The 21953-nt window shown below is 39.5% G+C and overlaps 1 protein-coding gene across 8 annotated transcripts in view; it reads right to left on the reverse strand.

The window, feature by feature from the left end:
* Positions 1 to 1427: 1427 nt before the first annotated feature.
* LOC129174224 (cyclic nucleotide-gated cation channel beta-3) overlaps positions 1428 to 21953 on the reverse strand; it is a 77469-nt gene continuing 56943 nt past the window's right edge. For 6 of the 8 annotated variants that reach the window (XM_054765973.1, XM_054765972.1, XM_054765969.1 and 3 more), the window contains 18 exons: positions 13535 to 13618; positions 13121 to 13163; positions 12301 to 12382; positions 10504 to 10658; positions 10086 to 10394; positions 9821 to 10029; positions 9692 to 9742; positions 9511 to 9597; positions 9375 to 9439; positions 7547 to 7669; positions 7250 to 7391; positions 6240 to 6399; positions 3006 to 3103; positions 2838 to 2921; positions 2662 to 2780; positions 2438 to 2590; positions 1766 to 1916; positions 1428 to 1681 (listed from right to left, as the gene is read on the reverse strand). In XM_054765973.1, the coding sequence (XP_054621948.1) occupies positions 1661 to 1681; positions 1766 to 1916; positions 2438 to 2590; positions 2662 to 2780; positions 2838 to 2921; positions 3006 to 3103; positions 6240 to 6399; positions 7250 to 7391; positions 7547 to 7669; positions 9375 to 9439; positions 9511 to 9597; positions 9692 to 9742; positions 9821 to 10029; positions 10086 to 10394; positions 10504 to 10658; positions 12301 to 12382; positions 13121 to 13163; positions 13535 to 13570 (2088 nt within the window). In that variant the 5' untranslated portion in view covers positions 13571 to 13618 and the 3' untranslated portion in view covers positions 1428 to 1660. Of the gene's footprint in view, positions 1682 to 1765; positions 1917 to 2437; positions 2591 to 2661; positions 2781 to 2837; positions 2922 to 3005; positions 3104 to 6239; positions 6400 to 7249; positions 7392 to 7546; positions 7670 to 9374; positions 9440 to 9510; positions 9598 to 9691; positions 9743 to 9820; positions 10030 to 10085; positions 10395 to 10503; positions 10659 to 10936; positions 11176 to 12300; positions 12383 to 13120; positions 13164 to 13534; positions 13696 to 21953 lie in introns of those variants that run through there. The other 2 variants (XM_054765966.1, XM_054765974.1) reach the window with 2 other exon arrangements.

Here is a 21953-nt window from a genome sequence, read left to right on the forward strand (position 1 = left end):
ATTAAGGAATCTCTCTCTCTCTCTTTTACTTGTTTAAATGTACTTCTCTAGTACACAAGCATACACGCATCAATGGAGAAGATAATACATAATAACACATTTCTGTCTCTCACACAGCAGCTTCTTAAAGACAGCTAATAAACATGCCCCTTTCTGCAAATGTACAGTTCAAAGACGTGCTTTTCAACTTATGTACAGCATAAACACAATCATGCTTGGCCCACGTTAGAATCAAACCACCAACCAATGTGCGTGTCAACCATTTCAGAGTATGTGACTGAAGCAGAATGACTCATTTTAACCTTGACTAAAATGACTTTTAGCTGTCCCAGAAACAAACAGGTCAGGCAGTCCGGCCATGAACTCAAACAACATGCAAACTTCTTCTCCTTGTTTCACGGAACTCCATGTATCAATACTGAAGTACGGAATTTTTGTGTTACAAAGATAGAACGTCTAGAACAAATGAATGAATGTCTGTACTCACTGCCTCACCATCGCATACTCTAATTCCACGGGCGTCCAAACTTTCCCAGTGAGTGCCACGTACTGAAAAATCACAGAATGGGGGGGGCCACTTTCATAGTTTACAATTTGTAAGCCAACCCTTGTAGGTATGCAAACAAGCTATACATTTTAAGTGTTATAGGTGGCAATTTTATACTATTATTATTATTATTATTATGAACTTTTCCCCTTCTGCTTGTTTTTCCATTTTTGCTGTTGCTTCTTTTCAGTTTTACAAATATTTCAACTTTCTTCTCATATTTTATTTGATTTTTTTCTAAACATTGTGACATTATTCCCATGATATTTGGACTATTTTTATATTTTTCACAACTTAGTTTCCCAAAAACTCCAACTTCATTCTTTGTTTTATTTATAATATTACAACTTCAAAATTTGTTTAATATTTCAACTTAGTGCTTCAAAAATGAAATTATTTTCTCATGGTGTTATGACTTTTGCTCGTAAAACAACTGTCAATTACGACTTTATTCTAATATTTTTTTAAATTACTGCTCTTTTTTCCATTTTTGTTGTTTTCTTGTGTAATTGTATTTTTAAAATGTGGAAAAAAAACCCAAAACAGATGGCCCAAATGTCCCTCGAGCTGCATTTTGGACAACCGTGCTCTATTCTACCATGGCGCCTACATCACTGGTACGTTTTAATCAATTCTGGGCATCTTACCTTCCTGTGATCTCTCCTAACAAGGAAATGTGGAAGTCATCTGCTATCCATGAGTTATTCTGCAATTTGTTGTACCTAAAATACGAACTAAACTGGGGGAGGGGGGCATTTGTTGTTGTTGTTTTAAATGTAACTCTGCTGCTGCCTTCGCGGCCGGGTCTCCTTTACAAAAGAGATCTTTCATCTTAAAACCTGGATAAATGAAAAAGAAACACTGAAATAGTGGAACCATTTAATGTAGCAGTGAACAATCGGTGTCAGGTTTGGACAACGACTGAGAACTGACGCTGCGGTGGGTAAACAGACGGCTGCAATGAAGGACATTACATACAAAACTCAATTCTAAGAACATTTTTTGGTGCAATTACAAATATAGATGGTGTAAGAGTATAAAAGAGGAGGAAAATGAAGCTAAACATTCACTCCCAAAACTGAGCTGACAGAACAAATGAATGGAAGTGATTCATCACTGGCCACCAGCAGAAGACTGGGAACAAAAGAATGCAGAAGCGCATAATCAGAAGCCATGTATCTTTTTTAAGAAACAAAAAAAGAGGGAGAAGGACCTTACCTTAAGTTTCTCAATCATTTTTTTGTTTAGCCCTCCGCCAAATGCTCGCAGTAGTTTAGGTGTGGGCGGTTTGGGTCCAAAAAGTGCCAGTCCTTTCTTCTTTTCTTCTTCGGCTTTAGCTGCTGCTGGACCCTTTGCCTTCATTAATTTCCTGCACACACACGCACACACACATGTGCACACACGCACACACACACACACGCGCACACACACACGCGCACAAACACAGTGTACAGTGAGTCTTTTTCCTACCTTACAAAACAGAGTACAGTAATCCCTCTTTTCTCGTGGTTAATTGGTTCCAGACCCGATCGTGATAAGTGAACTCCTTATGAATAAATGGAATATAAACAGGAAGTGATGTCGCGGGTTTAGAATTGAGTTTTAGCTTGGTTGCAGCTGCAACATTAGCTTGTGTTAGGGATTATTGTGTCTGTTGTAAGATCATTAAAACAATGCAATCAACACATCTTTGATTGCTTCTTCTGAAAGCCTTATATTTTTCTATATTTTACTTCATTTATACTTGAAAATGCTTAATACTGTAATATAGGCAATAATTGACTTAAATATGCATATTATTGACTAATAATAGGCCATATTCAACCATGAAACAGCAATGATTACTGTATTTTAGACTACATTTGTGATAAAACACCAACTCCTTCTCACCTTCCCTTGCGGGCCAACACTTTCTGAGACTCTGGGTAGTGGATGAGAATATCAAACAAGTCTTTCTTCTCCAAGACAAAAAGGTTAGCAAAACCAAAGGCTTTGACATTGGCTGTGCGTCTGTTTCCTCCGTCTTTGGAGGACTGCAGCAAACTGTGAGGATATAAAATCTGTCACATCATTGTAGGCTAACAACTGCCTTGCATGGATGGATCTTATCTTACCTGATTTCTCCAAACACGCAGCCAGCCTTCAGCGTGACAAACACGATACTGTTGTCGGGTCCTCCCACCACCTGCACGGCTCCACTCTTGATGATGTACATCTCTTTACCGATGTCTCCCTGCAGACGAAGCACAGTGGCACTCTGAAGACTGTGAAGTACCGCTGACGAACTTACCTTCTTTACAACAAAGTCTCCAGGCAGATAGATGATAGACTTGAGTCTCAGTAACATATCCACCAACATCTGCTGGTCGCAACCCTGTGAGAAAACAAAAAATAGCTCATCTCAAGAGTCACAAGCATGCCGGACTTTGTGCTTTGAAGTAAGGCAAGAAGCATCTACCTTGAAAAGATCAATCTTTTGGAAAGTGGTCAAGTTGATGTCCACGGCGATGGCGGTTCTCATCACCAAAGGCATCTTATCCAGCAGCTCCGATTCATCTGGAAACATCAAACTTCACTTTCTCAAGATGACACACTAAAATGTGCTCTAGAGCCTGCTAATGACCACTGAACATGACAAAATGATGACGATCATGCTGCCTCTGACACGTCCATAGCGAGATGAGCCGGCCCCGGAGAGACCCTTAAAAAGCAGGCTTCACTACACATCTTAAAATAAAGCCTGGCATTCTACCTGTCAGTCAGCGACAGACAAGAAAGCTGTAAGATCTATCATTTTGTTTTCTTCAGGGAATAGGCTAACCTAGCATGACAGCTGTTAAAATGTGTAATGTAGGGGTGCACGATAATTATCGACCTGATATGAGGGATTATGACATCATATCAATAAATTTGATAACATTAAAAATAGCTCAGATAACCGATAATTTAAAAAAAACAAAAAACACACGCTACAATGAGACGAGATTGACAATGAGACTGTGCGGGTCAACAAATCAAGCGCTCCTTTTTTCTCCTGCCTGTGACCTCACTTGTAAACAAACACTCGCTTTCCAACGAAGACATTTTGCGTGCCAGTTGTACCAATGCTCTGCGATGAGGGGGAAAAAAACGAGCACACATAAAACCTTATCAGCCACTGGAAACGCTAGCGCTGCGGCGTTCGAAAAGTGCAAAAGCTTTGCCAGAGACCTCCGTAGCGGCATACCAGCTGCTCGGAGCGTGTGCCTGAATATAGTGCACTTTGCTGGGCTACAGCAGGTGGCTCCCTCCGCTCTATACTCCTGTTCTCCTTATAGTAGTGATGTGGTAGTAGTAATGTCATGATATTTCATGAGGACAAATCAACAGGTACATTTGGTCAAAGCTAAATGTCTTACCTCCAGGTGTGCACATACTACGGTTAAATCTAAATAAAAAAAGTAGATATCACAAAATTATCGGTTCGATATCGGTCTTGAGAAGCAGACAGTTATCGGTATCGGTTTAGAAAACAAGATATCATCATCTCTAGCGCACATTGCTATGCTAGTAGGGCTGAAACTAACGATCATTTTCTTAGTTGGTTAATCTGAAGATTGTTTGTTTAGGCCAATATCAACCAAACACAATATATCTGTTACGTCCCTTAGTGGGTGTGGTTGCTTGTGTGTGTGTTTTTTTTGTCCTCCCCTTTGCAGAGTGGTGACACACCTGGAAGGGGCATCCCAGGTGTGGGTGATTAGCAATCAGGTGCAGCTGGCATAAAGAAGGCAGACAGCCAGCCGTTTGCCCTCTTACCACTTGCTCTCTCAATCATCACACTGTGTGTGACCACATCATGAGTACCCTTTGTTATTTGTGCTGTGTGCTCACTGCTCAGCCATTTTGGTTTATCATTGTGTGTTAATTGCCGAGTGTGACACGTTTAGTTTTCCCAGAGAGGTAAAGTGAGTGAGTGAGTATACTCACTCTGACTGTTTTTTGGTGAGTCTTTGTTTCCCTTTTTGCTATTTTTAGAATTTTTTGCTTTCTTAGTTTCATGTCCTGGTTTTGGGTATTTTTTTGTTCTGTCCCCAGTTTTTGAGGGGATTTTTTGTTCGCCCTGGAATGAAATACTGTATGTAATTTTCTTTGACCTATTGGTGTTTTTTCCTGCCTAGTATTTTTTTATTTCCTACACTTTTGTTTCTCATCCTACCCTAGAAACATTTGGGACGTAACACTTGGGGCTCATCAGGGATTTTTGATTGGCCACTGGTAGCGATTTGTCAAGTATTGCATGCCAGGTGTGTCGTCTGCCTGTGTGCAGTCAAACTTCAACCACTTGTGAAACTGTTTTCAGCCTAGATGGGGGCGTGTCCAGCTGAGCGGCATTCACCCTCCTCCTTTGGGCACTCTTACTTTGCCTTTATTTTCAGAATCAATCCTGGGTGGAGACTCTCTCTCCAAAGGGGGCTGGTGTGTGCCTGTAAGTCGTGACTTTAGAACACGTGTCAAACTCGTGCCCTGGAGGACCGAGACGCTGCAGGTTTTCTCTCCAACCAGTTTCTTCAGCAGGTGATTTAATTGATGAGCTCCTTCGCTCAAACTGAAGGTGTTGATCATTAAAATCACCTGCTTTAGTGACTGGCTGGAAAGAGAACCTGCAGTGTCTCGGCCCTCCATGGCACCAGTTTGACACCCCTGCTTTAGAAGATGGATAGGTGAGTTACATTCGGCGGGTGCTGAGTTTTTCTGTGATTTTTGGGTTTCTGGTGGCAGACCCAACCGGGGTTTAAGTGAAGTAAATTTTTCTTGGTGCATCGTGAACATGGCCATGTGGTTTATTCTGTGAGCTTGGCCTTTGGGATGGACAACTTTGTAGCCAATCCTGAGCAGCTTAAAAGTGTAAAGACAGATTTGTTTGCTGTTGCTAACCATCATGGTATTCATGTCTCTAGGCTAAGAAGATTGGTGATACACAGCTTGTGTGAAAAAGGTGTAATCCAGGGGTGTCAAACTGGTGCCATGGAGGGCCGAGACACTGCAGGTTTTCTTTCCAGCCAGTTACTAAAGCAGGTGATTTTTAATGATCAACACCTTCAGTTTGAGGGAAGGAGCTCATCAATTAAATCACCTGCTGAAGAAACTGGTTGGAGAGAAAACCTGCAGCGTCTCAGCCCTCCAGGGCACGAGTTTGACGCGTGGTGTAATCTGTACATTATCAGTGGATCATGGTGTGGAGAGTGGCAAGTCAGTAGGTAAGGGCCCCTCAGAGGTGGACTCTGTGGTTCACCCCTCTGACCGCCCTGTTGCAGAGACGGTAGGCCCGGTGTGTGGCTGTAACTCCTCAAGCACAGGTGGCAAAGTGTGAGGAAACGCCACCACACACCCTGCCTCGTTTTGAACTCCTTTGACTCCTCAGAGTCGAGTCCAGCCTAGATGTGAGGTTGGCTCGTCTCAAGATGGAGAGGGCGGAAGGAAAGTTTCAGTGGCTAAATAGCGATGCATCTTTGAGACACTCGGAGACAAACGCTGCTCATTAGCATAATCGCCACGCACGCACAAAACTGCGTGTTCCCACTAAAAGCACTTTTAAACTGTCTAAATTCCAACATCAAGGCTACATTTTGGACAACACACTTCAAATCCACTCTTGGGAAGCTAAAATACTTGAACATTCTGTCAAACATAACCGTTCCTTCACACTGACCCAGCATGCCCTGGGCATCCCAGGTGTAGGTGTACCAAGTCCGGACTCTGTTCTGGACCAGGGAGGGGATGTGATTGGTCACCATGTAGGACACGGTGCCGTCCATGGAGGCGCGGAAGTAAGTCTGTCCCGCTGTGGCTGCACCGATGACATCTCTCATCTGAAGCAGTGAGAAGACTTATGTTGAAAACTGCTGCCACATTTTTAAGCGCGCGCACACATTCTGAAACATCTGTTTGGCAGCAACGCTGCTAAAGGGAACCATTGAAAGACAGAACCAATTGGGTGAGAGGTGTTGGGGACGTCACTGCTAAATGAACGGGTCTGGTTCATCTAGCTACTGTACTATGACTAATGGAATAAAACACACAAGGTGAAGACATGCTAATCTCATTTCTTCTATACTTGGCCTGTTACCTGTCCGATCAAACTGGAGAACACAAAGACGCCCGTGAAAAAGTTAGTCATCTGAAATGTTATCTCAAAGACGGTGTGGGGCTCATTAAGACCCCCGATGTTGATCAGACTGCGCACGGCGAAGTAGTAACAACGCAGGTACCTGTGGAAAGGATGAGGTCGTTATAGGGCCTGCTGGTATGCAGACTGGGTACTACTTCAAGGATGAACACACCAGCTTCACTGCTTCATTTGTTTTAATTCCCTTGATAACTTGCTAATAATTGAAAATAGTATTTAAAAAAAAAAAAAAAGAAAAAATGTCATGATTGAAACAAAGCTGTGTAGTCCCCACTCAGCAATTATTGTGGAAAATTGTAAAAATGAAAACCATCTGCTTACAATGTCAACTATTCTGTGAAATGGTTAAACTCCTGACATAAAACAATAATTCCATCGTGTTTGAAACACTGCAACGACTTGAACAATAAGCTACAGATATAACTCAAGAAAAAGGGGTTCGCTTGCTTTGAATATTTGTTGACGCATCATGGGGACTACAACAATAAACAAACAGTATCAAGATCAATGAAATATTCCAGTGGAGAATCTACCTGGCCAAGAATGATGGACATAAACAATGCCCCAAAAAGGTAATTAGTCATCTGAAACATCATTCCAAACACGGTGTCAGGGAAAGGCAACTCCGCAATCATCAGCAGGGACTTCTCGGCATAAAAGAAGCAGGCCAGGTAACTAAAGCGGTGGCAGCAAACAAGGAACATACCATAAATATTTACATTTCAGGTACTGGCTTTTGCTGACTTTCTGAAAATCCCTGCCCTTGCTAACCTCATGTTTAAACATAGCTATCCCCCGTCTATCTAGTGTACAGCCGAGGACATACTTACGCACTTCCCAGTCCAGAGTAGACCCACTTGGTTTTACCGATGCCCTGGTAGTCTGAAGCCACGTAGTAGATGCAAGCGTTGAGGTGGAGCATGAAGAGGAGGTAGCCGATGGTGCGAATCACTCTGAGAGCAGAGTGAAGAAGGTAGCTGATAGTACACACAGTACATGTTTGTACGCACAGCAAAATGTGTGTCTGTAGATTGGTGAAGCGTACCAGCGTATTCACGGATTCAAATGTGTGCCGTGTATGAAAAATGCGTACATGTCGGCAGGTGTGGACAGTGATAGTCTCTCTATGACTTAGTTCAGGGGTGTCCAAAGTGCAGCCAGGGGGCCATTTGCCACCCGTGGCTGTTTCCCCCCACGGCACATTCTAAAAGTGATGTAACAAGAACATTTTTTTTTTTTTTTAAAAGCAAAAATAAAAAAATCTGTAATTTTACAAAAATAAAGTCCAAATATTAAGAGGAAAAAAAAGTTATAATCTAACAAGAATAAGTCCTAATTTTATGACATCATAATATGAGAAAAAAAATATACTTTTAGTAGCATAAAGTTGAAAATATGAGAAACAAAAAAAAAACAACCCCAAAACAAAATGAAATGTTATTTTTTTTTAATTTGGTTGGGGAAAAGTTATATTATTTCATATTATTATATTTATATTATTATATTATATTATGGTAATGTTATAATATCAAGAGAGGAAAATTTACAAGAAGAACTTTGTTAGAAAATAGTTGGAAAATTTACAAAAAAGAGCTGTAATTTTAGAGGAATAAAGTCAAAATATTCACATAAAAAATATGTATTCTAACGAGAAAAAAAAGTCACAATTTTACAAGACTAAACTCATAGTATTGTAAGGAAAAGTAATGACATTTTAGAAACACAGAGTTGAAACAAAGAAATTTTTTTTATATTTTCTAAAGTCGAATATTACAAGAAACAAAACTAAATAAAGCTGCAATATTTGGAAAATTAAGCTGGGGATAAAGTTATATTATTATGGGAATAAAGTCAAAATATTATGGGAATACGTCATAATATTAGAAGAAAATTTACAAAAACAAAAAAAAACCCCTAGCAGAAACACAACTGTAATTTTACAAGAATAACATCAACATTTTTAGAGAAAAAAAATGTATTTTAACAAGAAAAAAAGTCTAAATTTTACCAGAATAAATAAATATCATAAAATGTCATTTTAGTAGCATAGAGTTGAAATATGGTTTAAAAATATAGTTGGAAAAAAAAATACAGCAGGGCTTTTCAAAGTACGGCCCACAGCTTGTTTTTCCATTGGCCCGTGGGACATCGTAGAAATATATTTCAACCAAAAAAAAAAACCCAGCAAAAATGGGAAAAAAATGGAGCAAAATGGCAAAATGTAATGCGGAGAAGTTGAAAAGTTGATCATTACCAATAATAAAACAGAGCTTTCTCTTTAAATATGTACAAAGTTTTTTAAGCCTTTTTGCAAAATTAAAATATACATAAAAATATCAAAGTGGTACCCTGCACCCTTTGATTTTCAGCATATGGCCCTTGATGGAAAAAAAGCTTGGACATCCCTGGAATAAAGTCTACATATTATGGGAATAAAGTAATCATATTACAAGAAGAAAAGAATAAAAGACCAAAGAGTGAAGTTCATACTAATAATACGTATTTCCACCCACATCACAAAGCTGACATAGTTTTTTCTTGAAACATATATCTCTTCCAAAATGTCAAAGTGGCCCTTGCATCCTTTCATTTTTCAGTATACGGCCCTTGCTGTAAAAAGTTTAGACACCCTTGACTTTGCTGTTTCTTCTGGCTTACCTCCAGATGTAAGCCTTCGCCATGATGCTTTCCAGGCGGTCGCTGAACTCAAAAAATTTTTCTACCTTGGGGAAGGCGTGGAAAAGTCAACCACATAAAATAAACAACAAGACGTGAAAAGTCTTGTGATATTTACCTTCAGCAAGCGATTGGCTCGGAAGATGGACTTGTAGCCAAACTGTAAGTAGAGCAAGTCGAAGGGTAAGACGGACACCACGTCGGCCTGTTTCGAAGACAGACAACAACCAGCTCATCCAAGAAAATGCAAGCTTCATATCATCAAATATCATACAACAACACGCAATACTGTACCGTACCATTAATCCTTCGCTTTCTCTGTACTTCTTCTTTGTCATTGCTCCGTCTTTCTGAAAAAAATGGAGAAAAAATTAAATTTCAAAATGAACTGAACAAGCATGTGGCAGGAGGGAAAGTTGAAGACTTACGATGACGTCTCCCGCTTTGACAAACTGTTTGCGGGGCTGGAAGATGATGCAGTCCGTGAGGTAAATAAGGTCAGCCAGCATGTCCAGGGCGAACCAGTACGGGATGGCGCTCTCAGTGTGGTAGGGGAAACACAGACGGGCGGTGATGAACCAGGTGTTGTAGTTGAAGGCGAGCGTCACCAAGCTCAGCCAGGCGATGTAGCGGCGATCTAAAAAGGAGGCGAAATCAAGGAACTGCATGGTGAAATCTTTTACCTGAATTTACCTGTAAAAGGATCAATAGTGGTCCCAAGTACTGAATCCATACAGTCCTCCAATGGTTTGAGAAAGGCATCCACAGTCGTCCACATTTTCTCCATTAAGACGACCTTCAAGTCTTTCTTCTCTTTCACATCTTTTTCCTCCATTTTCTTTTTCTCCTCCTCTTCCTTCTTCTGCTCATTCTCCTTCTTTTTCTTCTCCTGCTCCTCTTTCTTCTTCTTCTCAGCCTCCTCCTTTTTTATCCGATCTTCCTCTGCTTGCCTGTTCCTCTCCTCCACTACTTGAGCGTAGTGGTCTTTGCGTAATAGGGGTGCTGGAAGCAACATCAGTGCCCTATTATCATCTCTATATGCAAAATAGCAACCACCAAGAGTATTTTATTATTTAAAATACGCATAAAGGTGGAAAGTGTTTGTACTGACTGACAGGTGGGCTGATCTCTGGTGATGAAGCATATTGATCAGCCACTTTCTCCTTGTAGATGTGTAGCCTCTCTCTCATTCGTTTCACGATGGAGCGAAGCTGCTCATCTGAATAGGGGTTGACGATAACTGGAGGAGGTGGTGCTGCCTCTTTTCTGAATAATAAAAAAAAAATCTTCAAAACAGTACACAAACACAGCGTGTCATGTTGATTGGAACTGCGAGTCGATCATGCGGTTGCGGTGCCCTCTAGTGGTGTACTTTGCTCAAAACATCCCTGTAGTCTCATACGTAAATCTCGTTTGCGTCATGTATTTTAATTCATTGCTGCCTAAATACAATAGAATGGAGACATAATTACTTGTAAGCTATTGTATGTAGAGTAAACAACTTAAGCTAATAAACAAGCGACACCAAAATACAAAACACAAACCTCGTTGGAAAGTCAAACTTTTAAAAAGTACCCGTAAATATTAAATAAGTCGTACTGAGCAACTGCATGCTTTAAAGGTAGAGGGAGATGTTTCCAGAAACAGGTTTCAAAGAAATAGTCAAAAAAATATACAGTAGTCGATTTTCTTTTTCAAACGTACCGCCATGACAGTCTGTTTCTGAATCCGGAAGTAATCACCTGACAAGAACTAGCCAATCAGATTCAACCCGGAAGTGCTTTCATGTCCATCCATCTTCTATGCCGCTTATCCTCACTACGGTCACAGGTACACTGGAGCCTATCCCAGCTGACCTCAGGCAACAGGCGAGGTACACCCTGAACTGGTCGCCAGCCAATTGCAGGGCACATGTAGACAAACAATCATTCACACTCACCTGTGGACAATTTTGAGTCACCAATTAACCTAACGTGGAATTTGGGAGGAAACCGGAGTACCTGGAGAAAACCCACGCATGCACGGGAGAACATGCAAACTCCACACAGAGATGCCCAACGGAGATTCAAAACCAGATCTTCCTGATCTCCTGACTGTGTGGCCAACATACTAACTAACCACAAGTCCTAAGTAGCAAAACAGACACAAACAAACAAAAAAGTACTTTTTTTCTCTTACAGTTGTGACTTATTAATCATCCAACTAGACTGGTCTAATAGGTTACACATCTTTATTTCGTACATTTAGTATAGTATATCTTCATACTGAAGAAAAGTTTACAATGTGGCTCAACAAGAAAGCAAGGGTGGCATTAGCAGCATGCAGCAAATTAAAAAAAAATGTTTAATTCATTTTTTCCTTTAAAAAATACAGCAAAAATGTGTGGGCGCAAGATGGTGTAGTGTCACTAAAAACCACCAGACACTATACAGACAGTATACTGGTCATCACTATCCATGTCATCTAATTAAATTTAACAGGAGGTCCCCTCATTAAGAAAAGTGTTTACCAGTGCCAGGATCAAGTCAAATGTGTTTTTACCTGTCACCCATTGGGTTATGCTGCTGGATGAGAAGCGGCCATGGTGAGCCTCTTAAATCGTAAAAGCTGAAAAGCTTTTAATCCACTTTGGGTTTATCCTTGTTAATATGCATGCTGCTGCTGCTGGGCATCAAGATCTCACATACTGTGTTCATCTCTGAGGGCTTTCTCTGTCTCTCTCTGTCATCTTGCCAGGCAATCTGATTAATTAGCTGTCCTCCGAGTAATTATTTTGATACAGGGTTGTTTTATCGATAGCATAACAGAAAACATACCCCATAGTTGTTTAGATACGATCGTAATGTATCTTTTTATCTTTGTGAAATTTGATGACGTCGGGTGCCATGGCCAAACATGCAGTACTTACCCCTCAGGTTCAACTTCAGGGTTAACTGGAGCTGCAGTCGTCGGTGCTGGTGCCGGGGTTGGGGTTGACACTGGTGCTGGTGCTGGGGTTCATGTTGCATATTATTAACCAATAAGCTTAAGGCAAAACAGTAATCCCTCATGTATCACGGTTATTTGGTTCCAGACCCGACCGTGGTAAGTACATTTGCACAAAGTAAGATTCCTTATTTGTAAATGGAATATTTCCATAGTTAGAGCATAGAAAACCTGTTTACAACCTTCTAAATACGGCTTTTAACATTATTAGAGACCTCTAAACACAGACTCCTATTAACCAATATAGTAGACACAATAAGAGAAAAGACATAAATCAGACTTGTGCTAATGTGTTGCTCTAAATGTGTTCCAGTGCTAGGGGAGCTGAGGGGGGAGGACAGGAAGTGAAATCAAGGTTTTAGAGTTGAGTGGGTTACGGTCATTCAAACCTGCAATAAAAGCCTCTTGTGCCGGCGATCAAGTCTGGTGCTTGTGCGTCTCACCGACCATTACGTAACATTACTGACACCTAGTGAGCAGTGTAGAACACTACATATCAAAATGTCTGAATGCATCTTCTGAATGCCTTATATTTTTATTTTACTTTATTTTGCCATTTTTATGCCTGAAAGTCCATGGCAAGCAAATGCAAATTCATCATCACTGCCACAATAGAATATTTGAGCGAAAATCTATTATTACAAGCAAAACTGCATTGACACAGTCAGTCTTGCACAAAGCAAATCAATTGGGAACTGAATTTATTCATCTTTTACGCGTATCAATAAAAGAATAAACCTTACCCGGAGTTTTGTCCATATTTTCCTTATCACTCGGTTTCGTGTCCTGTAAGACAAAATCAGACGGTGAAGCATGCTGGGATAACAAACAAATGGAAAAACAACATAAAAATGAGTGATCTCTATCATAGGAGCAGAAAAGAACCATGCGGTGCAATCATATCAACAGGAATTAATAAAATTGAGCTTGGTTCAACGACATTGTGTGTTTATTTGCTTGTGCTTGAGTTTAATTGGAGTTGCTATTAAAGCTAATGGCAGATAGTAAATGATTGAGAAGCATAGCAAAGATAATGATGTTTATTACTGCAGGAAATAGTGTGCAGTGCATCACACCGAGAAATGTTCCTAATATTTTGCCCTTCTTATGAGCATCTGCATCATACTGTATCCGTATAGTCCAAAACCAATCTCTACCTTGCTTGCAGCTGCAGCTGGAGGAGGATCAGGCATAGGCGCCGGGTCAGGACCCGCTCTGGTAGTCCCAGGAGCCGCTGCTGGCTGTGGGCCAGCGAGAAAGCCCTTCAGTTTACCAAACATCTAGACTCCCGTCTGCGAGTTTGACGGGAATATGCTGCTTGCCCTGCCCCGCCTAAACTGGGTGGTCAGAGTGTTGTGTTACTGTTTTTAGCGCCACTAATACTCTTGCAGAGAGAATAGCCCCCATCACCACCATAAGTGACATCTAAGCCCATCACCATCTCATACAAGGTCCCAATAGGATTATGGCTGACCACAAAAGCTCACACGGTCCCCCCTCCCCCTCAGACTATGTACTCACATAGACAGGGCATCACTGTAATTCATATTTACTTCATATCATGAATATGAAGAAACATTTTAGCTGTACACACTATACATCAAAGAGTACAATAATCCCTCGTTTATCGCAGTTAATTGGTTCCAGACCCCACCGTGACTTTAAGTGAATTTCCTTGTTTATTAATGGAATTTTTTTGTAGTTAGAGCGTAGAAAACGTGTTTACGTCCTTCTAAATATGGTTCTTAACATTATTAGAGCCCTCTAGTCATGAAATAACACCCCTAAAGTCACCTTTACACTCCTATTATCCAGTATAGTAGAAACAAATAAGAGAAAATACAACATAATATAGACTTACACATGTAAACATTTTTTTTTTTTTTACTTCCGGTACTTCTTGTGGTGGCTATTGTCTCATTAATGCAGTGCTTCTCAAATAGTGGGGCGGCGCCCTCGGGGGAGGGCGTGGTGAACTGTCAGGACTTTCAAAATTAGTGCAGCTCTGCCAACACGTATGAATTTGTTGTACTCGGTATGCAACTTTACTCTTGAACACGCTTGTATGCTTCACTTGCTCTCCATTTTGTTGCATTTCACTGGTTTCAGTTCCAAGTTCGGTCTTTACAGTGCAGATGAAGAAATAGACATGATCAGTTTCTAAACAGTATTTCAAATCGGGGGCGGGAAAATACTTGAGAAGCACTGCATTAACGTAACATTACTGACACCTAGTGACCACTGTAGAATACTACATATCACAACATGTCTTTCAATGTCTTGAAGGAATCAATTAAAATAGCAATACTACTACTACTAAGAATAATAAAAACAATTAAAATGATCCTAAAAAGCAGAAAAGAATATATATATTTTTTTACAACAGGTAGTTGTGGGAAGGCATAATACAGGGGTGTCCAAAGTGCGGCCCGGGGGCCATTTCAGCCTGGGACTCGTTTATAATTGTCCTGTGGTACGTTGTACAAATACTATGAAACACTAAAAAAACAGCAAAAATGGGAAAAATTGAGCAAAGAGGCATAATGTAAAGAGAAAAATCCTGCTAATGTTTGTCAACACACTAATAAATAACACAACACGTGGGCTTCAAATGCTGTATATGTCAATAGGGTTTGTGTTTAAGACTTTTTACGAATTAAATATATCTATACATAAATATCAAAGCCCACCACTATCATCAAATTGTTCTTTATGCGGTCATTGGTGGAAAAGGTTTGGACACCCTTGGCATAAAAGGATGTGGTTGCATTTCTCACCGCCACCAAAAGGGGGCAGCAGATCCCACCATATCGCCGCCTTTTTAACTACCTTCTTTACAAGAGCCCATGAAAGTATTTCCCTCAGACGAAGCCAGATGTTGCTGAGATTTATTCTTTGCTCTCAGCAAGTGAAAAGACACTAGTGTGACTTATAAGCATTTAAAAGAGATCAACATCTGCTGCCATGACACAACATGTTCCAAGAGACTAACTACGTACATATTTGGAGAAGCGACTGCAGTTGTTCATTATCACCCTTTCATTGTCTACCGCTTTTATAGTCTACTGTTGGTACTAATGGTCATTTTTCACTGATGCTAAGCTAGGAAAAGGGCCATTGCCACAAGCTGTGTCTTGCTCAATGACAGGACTACACCCCTTGACCGTCCGTAATTAACGACTGGCTGGCATGTAGTCTGAATGAGGCCTGCTCATTAAAGCTAAAGTTAAGAAAGAGGGATGAAGGGAAGAAAAAAAAAGGTATGTACAGCAAATAAGAATGGAAGGATGATAGAAGGAAGGACTGGAACAAAATGTAAGAATAGAAAGAGAAAAAAGGAAGTGAGAAGGGTAAAAGGAAGGAAGGAAGGAATGAAGGAGGACTGAAAAAGGGCTTGAAAGAAAAAGCAGCAAAAATAGAAACCAAAAAAGAAAAGGAAATGAGTAAGAAAGGTACTGTAAGTATTGTATTGTTTTTCCCCAGTCAAAAAATGTATCATGAAGAGGGAAAAAACATATATACAGTACCAGTCAAAAGTTTAAAGACACCTTGTCATTCGATAGCATGACAAAGTGTCTCTAAACTTTTGACCGGTAGTGTAAGTTGCACTGGCCTATCAGTCGCAATTATCTAGAAAATTATTTCACAACATTCAAGACCAAAAACAGATATTTCGTCTAGAAAGCCAAGTTCTTCAACTCCACAAGAACACAAAGAACAGGCTGAATAGGGGTCCGGTATGTAGCAAAATGCAATAGCATAAAGAACATACCTGGGAGGCTGAACAGGATAAATTAACTTAACAAGACAGCCAGTCCAGCAAGCAAGTTACCGGTAAGCAAGTTCACCTAGCTCACGATCTCGTCCCGCATCACTGCATCCATTGAATTCTCTCACAGATGTCGACTGTAATGTTGAACTAACATTAAAAAATTCTATTTAGCCTTTCTTACTGGTAGAAGTAGCCGATCATCACACAATTTAAATGGTTTTCAAATTGTATTAAAAAATAACTCCAACATCCATGAAGACCGACAAAGAGCCGAGGATGAAGTTTTTATAGCAGTTGCTCTAGAAAGTGAAAGTTAAGCTTGTGTGAGTGAGAACAATGCATCTTTTGTGTGTCTGCCTCTTCTTTTTGTGTAGTGTTTACCGCCTGTTGATTGTGCTACGTGAGTGTCATGGAGGGTGAGTGTGTGTTGTTAACCGCACAATTTCTCCTCGGCCTTTGTAACATCGGCGTGTGATCCACCCGTCAGACGTCACATGTCCAAGGCTACCAGCGACAGGTCACCTCATTAGGACACTTCCCGGCTGACAAAAAGGTCAAACAGTTGTTGAAAAATATCACTGGCTGGGTCAACAGTTGTGAGAATTAGCTCCACTGACACAAGCTGCTGTGAAGGGATGGAACTTAAATGATCTTGGCTGCGACGTGGCCATCACAGCTGCAGGATATTAGAAGGAACAGACGATATGAATATTAGAACACAGCAGAAATTACATATTGGCCTCGACCATGAATGTACGCTAGCGCTCATCTTAGCTTGAACGTGTCAGCATGATAAATGGCACTGCTGTTTGGCGAGGAGGCTTCAAGAATGTTAAGTATTTATATTAAAAACCTTAAGATACACTCCAGGGACATTTTGTGCCATTCAGGGTTTTATTTTTAAGCCATTTTGGCTGTGTTGGATGATATCTGTCCAATTTGCTAGAGGATATTCATTCAAGGAAAAAAAAAAAAAATAGAACGGTCACCCATGTTCCTTAAATTAGCCTAAAACGGCAATGAAAAAAAAAAGATTTCACATTTATGCAAGGAAAAACATTAAAAAAATCTTTCAATTTTTAAAATTGAAATATACTTTAATCGCAATTTTATGCTAATTTGAGGATCATGCATGACAATTTTATTAGTTTTTTCACACACACAAAAAAATCACATTTAGTTTAACATAAACCTATGTGATCCTTTTTGTCGAGATTTCAATTTGTTCTATTGGCTTTCATTTTTTAATTTGGCCACCAGGTGGAGCTACTTTTTTCCCCATTCAAAGCATGCAGCTTTTACTCTTCACTGAACTAATTAGTGTGTTGATTGTGTGAATGTTAAAGTAATAATAGTACCAACAACAATACAAAAATAAAATAAACTTGTGGTGCCCTGTACACATACTGGACTTTAATCCCAAAAATATTCATATTTTATGTCGACTATGATGTATATTTCTGACTGATAATCTCAGATCAATAAATAAATCAATTAAAAAACATTGTTAAATTGTTGACATTTATTTGAATGCATTATTTTCTTATAAATGCTTATAAAGTAATTGTGAAATTGTTGACATTTATTTGAATGTATTATATTTTGTATCTGAGAAGAGGGATTTTCGATGTTTTTTTTTTTAAAAAGTGCATTGATGTAAAACCTGCTGGCTTGGTACAGCTGAGCCAAGCATGTGCTTTCCATATTTCTCAAGCCTTTCTTGATGCCCACCTCACAGTTTGGAAACAGCTTCTTCCAGCCATCGCCAATTAACGTTGCAGTCACTCAGGTCCATAAAATAGCAGAAAACAGCGTTCATGGTCAAGTGTTAAAACAGTAGATTAAAAACAACATGAATAAACTCCCTCCAATGTGCGTTATCTACCATCAGCATCAACATACACAAACACTGCCGTGTGCATGCATGCAAGACGCAGAAGAAGGTGAAGGCGCGTAGAAGGTGTGTCCATCTTGTCTTGTGCCGCCTCCACAGATGGAGACATTGATATCAGCGCATTCTGGCCTGGAGCCACTTCCAGATGCTCCCAATCAAAACTGGAGAAGCTTCTATCTCCATATCGAGGCTCCAAACACCGGTAGTAATCCGTCATGCCTCCGTGGAATCATTTGTGTGGAATATCGGACACTCTAATTGTGTACATGTGCCTGAAATACAGCGACAACCACTGCATCACAACTTTTACACACTGTGGAACCAATCGGTGTTTTGAAAGAGATTATAAGCTTTTTTTTTGATGGTTTTATCACAGCGCTCAGCCGGCAGACATCTGTTACTGGAAAAAACTACAGTGAGACGTTTGCTAAATGTCCCTGCTCACTCTGCTGGACTATCATGGCATGTCTTATATGCCCTCATATTGGATAACAAGTGTTGGTGTTGGGAAAAAAATGAAATATTAATTCCCCCCACAAGAGAGAAAAACAGCTTCCGCTGCTGTGCTGTTGTTTATACCCTGCAGCCTCTCGGTAGGGTCTCACAAGAATGTGATATCATATATTTTATATTTGTCTTGAGTCGTACAAGACTTTCATCAGCTCATATGGCTTACGTGACAAAATAACCCATTTGTCTATTCGTATATGCTGAAGAGACTTGTTACGCTCAACAAATTCATTCATTCATCAAAAAAAGAAAAAAAACATGGCTGACAACCGTCATCAGCGCTTTTTACATTGGCGGTGAAAATGTAATAATAATTTAGACATTTAAGATAATCTAGGAGTGTCCAAAGGGCAGCCCGGGGGTCATTTATTTTTTTTTGTGTAAAAAAAAAAAAAAAAAAAAAAAAGGGAAAAAAAAAAAAAGATCAATAACTTTAAATATTACAAGAATTAAAAAAAAAAAAAACTATTGGGAGAATAAAGTCATAATATGACTAGGAAAAAATAGGACAAAGTTGAAAAGGGAAAATGTCATAATATGATAAAGTTGCAATTTTAGAAAACAAAAGTTTGGGTAAAAGTTATATTACAATAAAGTCAAAATATTCTGAGGATTGTTACAAGAAAAAAAGCAGAAATATTTATTAAAAACAAAAGAAAAACTGAGCAAAAAGTGCAAAAAAAGTTTCTATTTTAGAAGCATATAGTTGAAATATTAAAGAAAAACATTTTAAATACTTTTTTAATGTGACATCATGAGAAACAAAATAAAGAACAAAGATGCAACTTTTGATTGGGGAAAAGTTGAGACTGAAGAAGAGAATCAAATCAAAATACTGTGGGATAAAGTCATAATATGAGGAAAAAAAGATTCACAAAAATATAGTTTCAATGTTTGTAAAAAAATAAAACAAATGGAAAAATTAGCAGTAATTTTACGAGAATACAGGCACAATACTAGCCGAATAAAGTCATAAAATCACAAGAAAAAAATCAAGTTGGAGGAAAAAAGTTGCAATTTAAGAAAAAGTTGAACAATAAACATCAAATAAAGTGAAATCAAATCTATGGCACATAAGAGTATCTTACACTCTTCCCTGGCAGAGAAAACCTGTTTAGCATGTGTAGCATCCCGAGCAACAATACGATCTGCCCCAGGCTGGGAAGGACAAAAAAAGATACAATTTCAGGAAAAATAGGTTGGGGAACAGTTTTATTACGATAAAGTCAAAATATTATGACAATAATTACAAGAAAAAAAATGTTAAAAAAAAAAATAAAAGAAAAAAATTAGCAACAAGTGAAAAAAGTATGCTTTTATTTTAGAAGCATAAAGTTTAAATATTAAAAAAAAAAATAAACACGAGAAAAAAATAATAAAAATGCAACTTTTGGAAAATTAGGTTGGGAAAATGTTGACAATGAAGAAAAGAATGAAATGAAAGTATTTTGGTATAAAGTCATACCATGAGAAAAAAAAAGATTCACAAAATATACCTGAAATTTTGGGGAAAAAAAAATCATATGGATCAAAAAGTATCATATCATATCAAAAGTGGAAAAATGAGCAAAAGAAAAGTGCAATGTGGTGGCCATTTAAAAAAATAAATATACAGTATTAAAAAGGAGCCCTGCATCAGACTCCCAAGCCCCTGAGATGGAGTGATGCATCTTCATACCAGCGTCCATGCAGAACCAGTTGTGCAAAATTCCGATATCTCCTATAAGCAATAAATACTGTCAAATATTGTTTATAAAGTCATTTACAGCGTTCCCTGGGCGGCTAATAAACCAATGGAATTCGGAGAAACCACACAGAAGTCCCGCTCACATTTGTAATAACTAAAAAGAGGCTTTGCATCGCCTGGGTGATCCTAAACTGGATTTATTTTGCTGGGTTTTTTTGTAAAAAAAAAAAAAAACAAAAACAACGGCCAGTTTGAACTGGTTTCATGCAAAGCTAGGGGTTTAATGCGGTCAAACAGATAGCGTAGCTTGACTTTTACCACAGACTTGCTGAAAGGCATTCATTCAGTGTGAGCAAGCGTGTGTGCACATTACTGCTGACCTTAAATCACATCCAAGTGCATTGCAGTTTTTCCCACTTATGTCTGCTGCCTCACCAGGTTTTCACTTTCAGAAGGGCAGCATGCGTGCACACACACACACATCCTGTGCCTTGTTTCCGTGAGAGCCTGACTATGTGCCAAACAGGAATTGCATACTTTGTCCCTCTCCTCGTCATCCTGCTGGGACGCGGCACCTGCCCTTCCACTTCCACTTGCACGGCCATGTTAAGTGTCTGAAGCTGTACATTCACACAGGATGAGGTTTACGGCTTCAATTGCTCGATTATGTGGAAAATAAAATCACAATTTTACAGAAGAACTGGTTCGGGCGTCCAAAGTGCAGTCCGGGCGCCATTTCCAGCCTATGGCTGTTTTTTTATTGGCCCACGGCACATTGTAAAAATATTACTGAACAAGAAAACTAAAAGATAACAGCAAAAACGGAAAAAGCTATATATATATAGGAAGGGTGAATTATTTTTTTTCCGCCGAGAACAGATCTTATTTACCCTAAGTCGGTAATCATTTATAAATATGTGACAATCATTTTGAGCGCATTTAATACGTGTGTGAGGCATATTTGTAAACAGCGTTTAGCTTGCTAGCTTCCGTTGCAAGTAAACAACGGCAATTAAAGAGAGGCTCATGGAGCTGAAACTAAACTAATAAATCAGGCACTTTAATTGCAAATGTGGATACAGGCATTTTTAACCAATTACTCGCGGAATTTTCTAGATATGTTTTTCAAGCATTTGCAGTGGTGTGCGTGAGTGACAGGAAGAAAAGTATTGACCTGCTTTTGGAGAGGTCTGGGGGGAAGAATACCATCTTACATCTGGGTATGTATTCTTTATTTTAGAACGTCATACGTCATGTGTGTAAGGTTATGGCAGCTGCTACTAGAATGAGCCCAATCAAGAGGCACCATCACGTTAAAGTGGTCATGGAAATGGGATACCCCGGCGGCTCCGTTTGTCTAGTAAACCAGAAGCTGTGATGGATACGCTGCGAGTCCTGAGATATCAGACATTGTGACTCGCACATTAGGCCAAGCAGACGGGTATGCCTGAGTAAACGCCTTGCTAATTGCGGCACAATCATGCAAACCATCAATAATATACACACATGCACTATAACAAGGCGTGGGATCAAAGCTGTGGATGAATGCCGTTGCTACTAAAGCAAGAAACCCAGTTAACCCCCTAAACGACTCCAAACCTCTACACTACAACATCATCTGGAGCAGTTCTGAATCAATATTCATCAAATAACATTACAAAAACATCAACAATTGAACAAAATACGGAAGACTTCCAGTGGAAGTGGCGAACA

The sequence above is a fragment of the Dunckerocampus dactyliophorus genome, chromosome 21 (assembly GCF_027744805.1).
Source record: "Dunckerocampus dactyliophorus isolate RoL2022-P2 chromosome 21, RoL_Ddac_1.1, whole genome shotgun sequence".
NCBI classification, from domain to species: Eukaryota; Metazoa; Chordata; class Actinopteri; order Syngnathiformes; family Syngnathidae; genus Dunckerocampus; species Dunckerocampus dactyliophorus.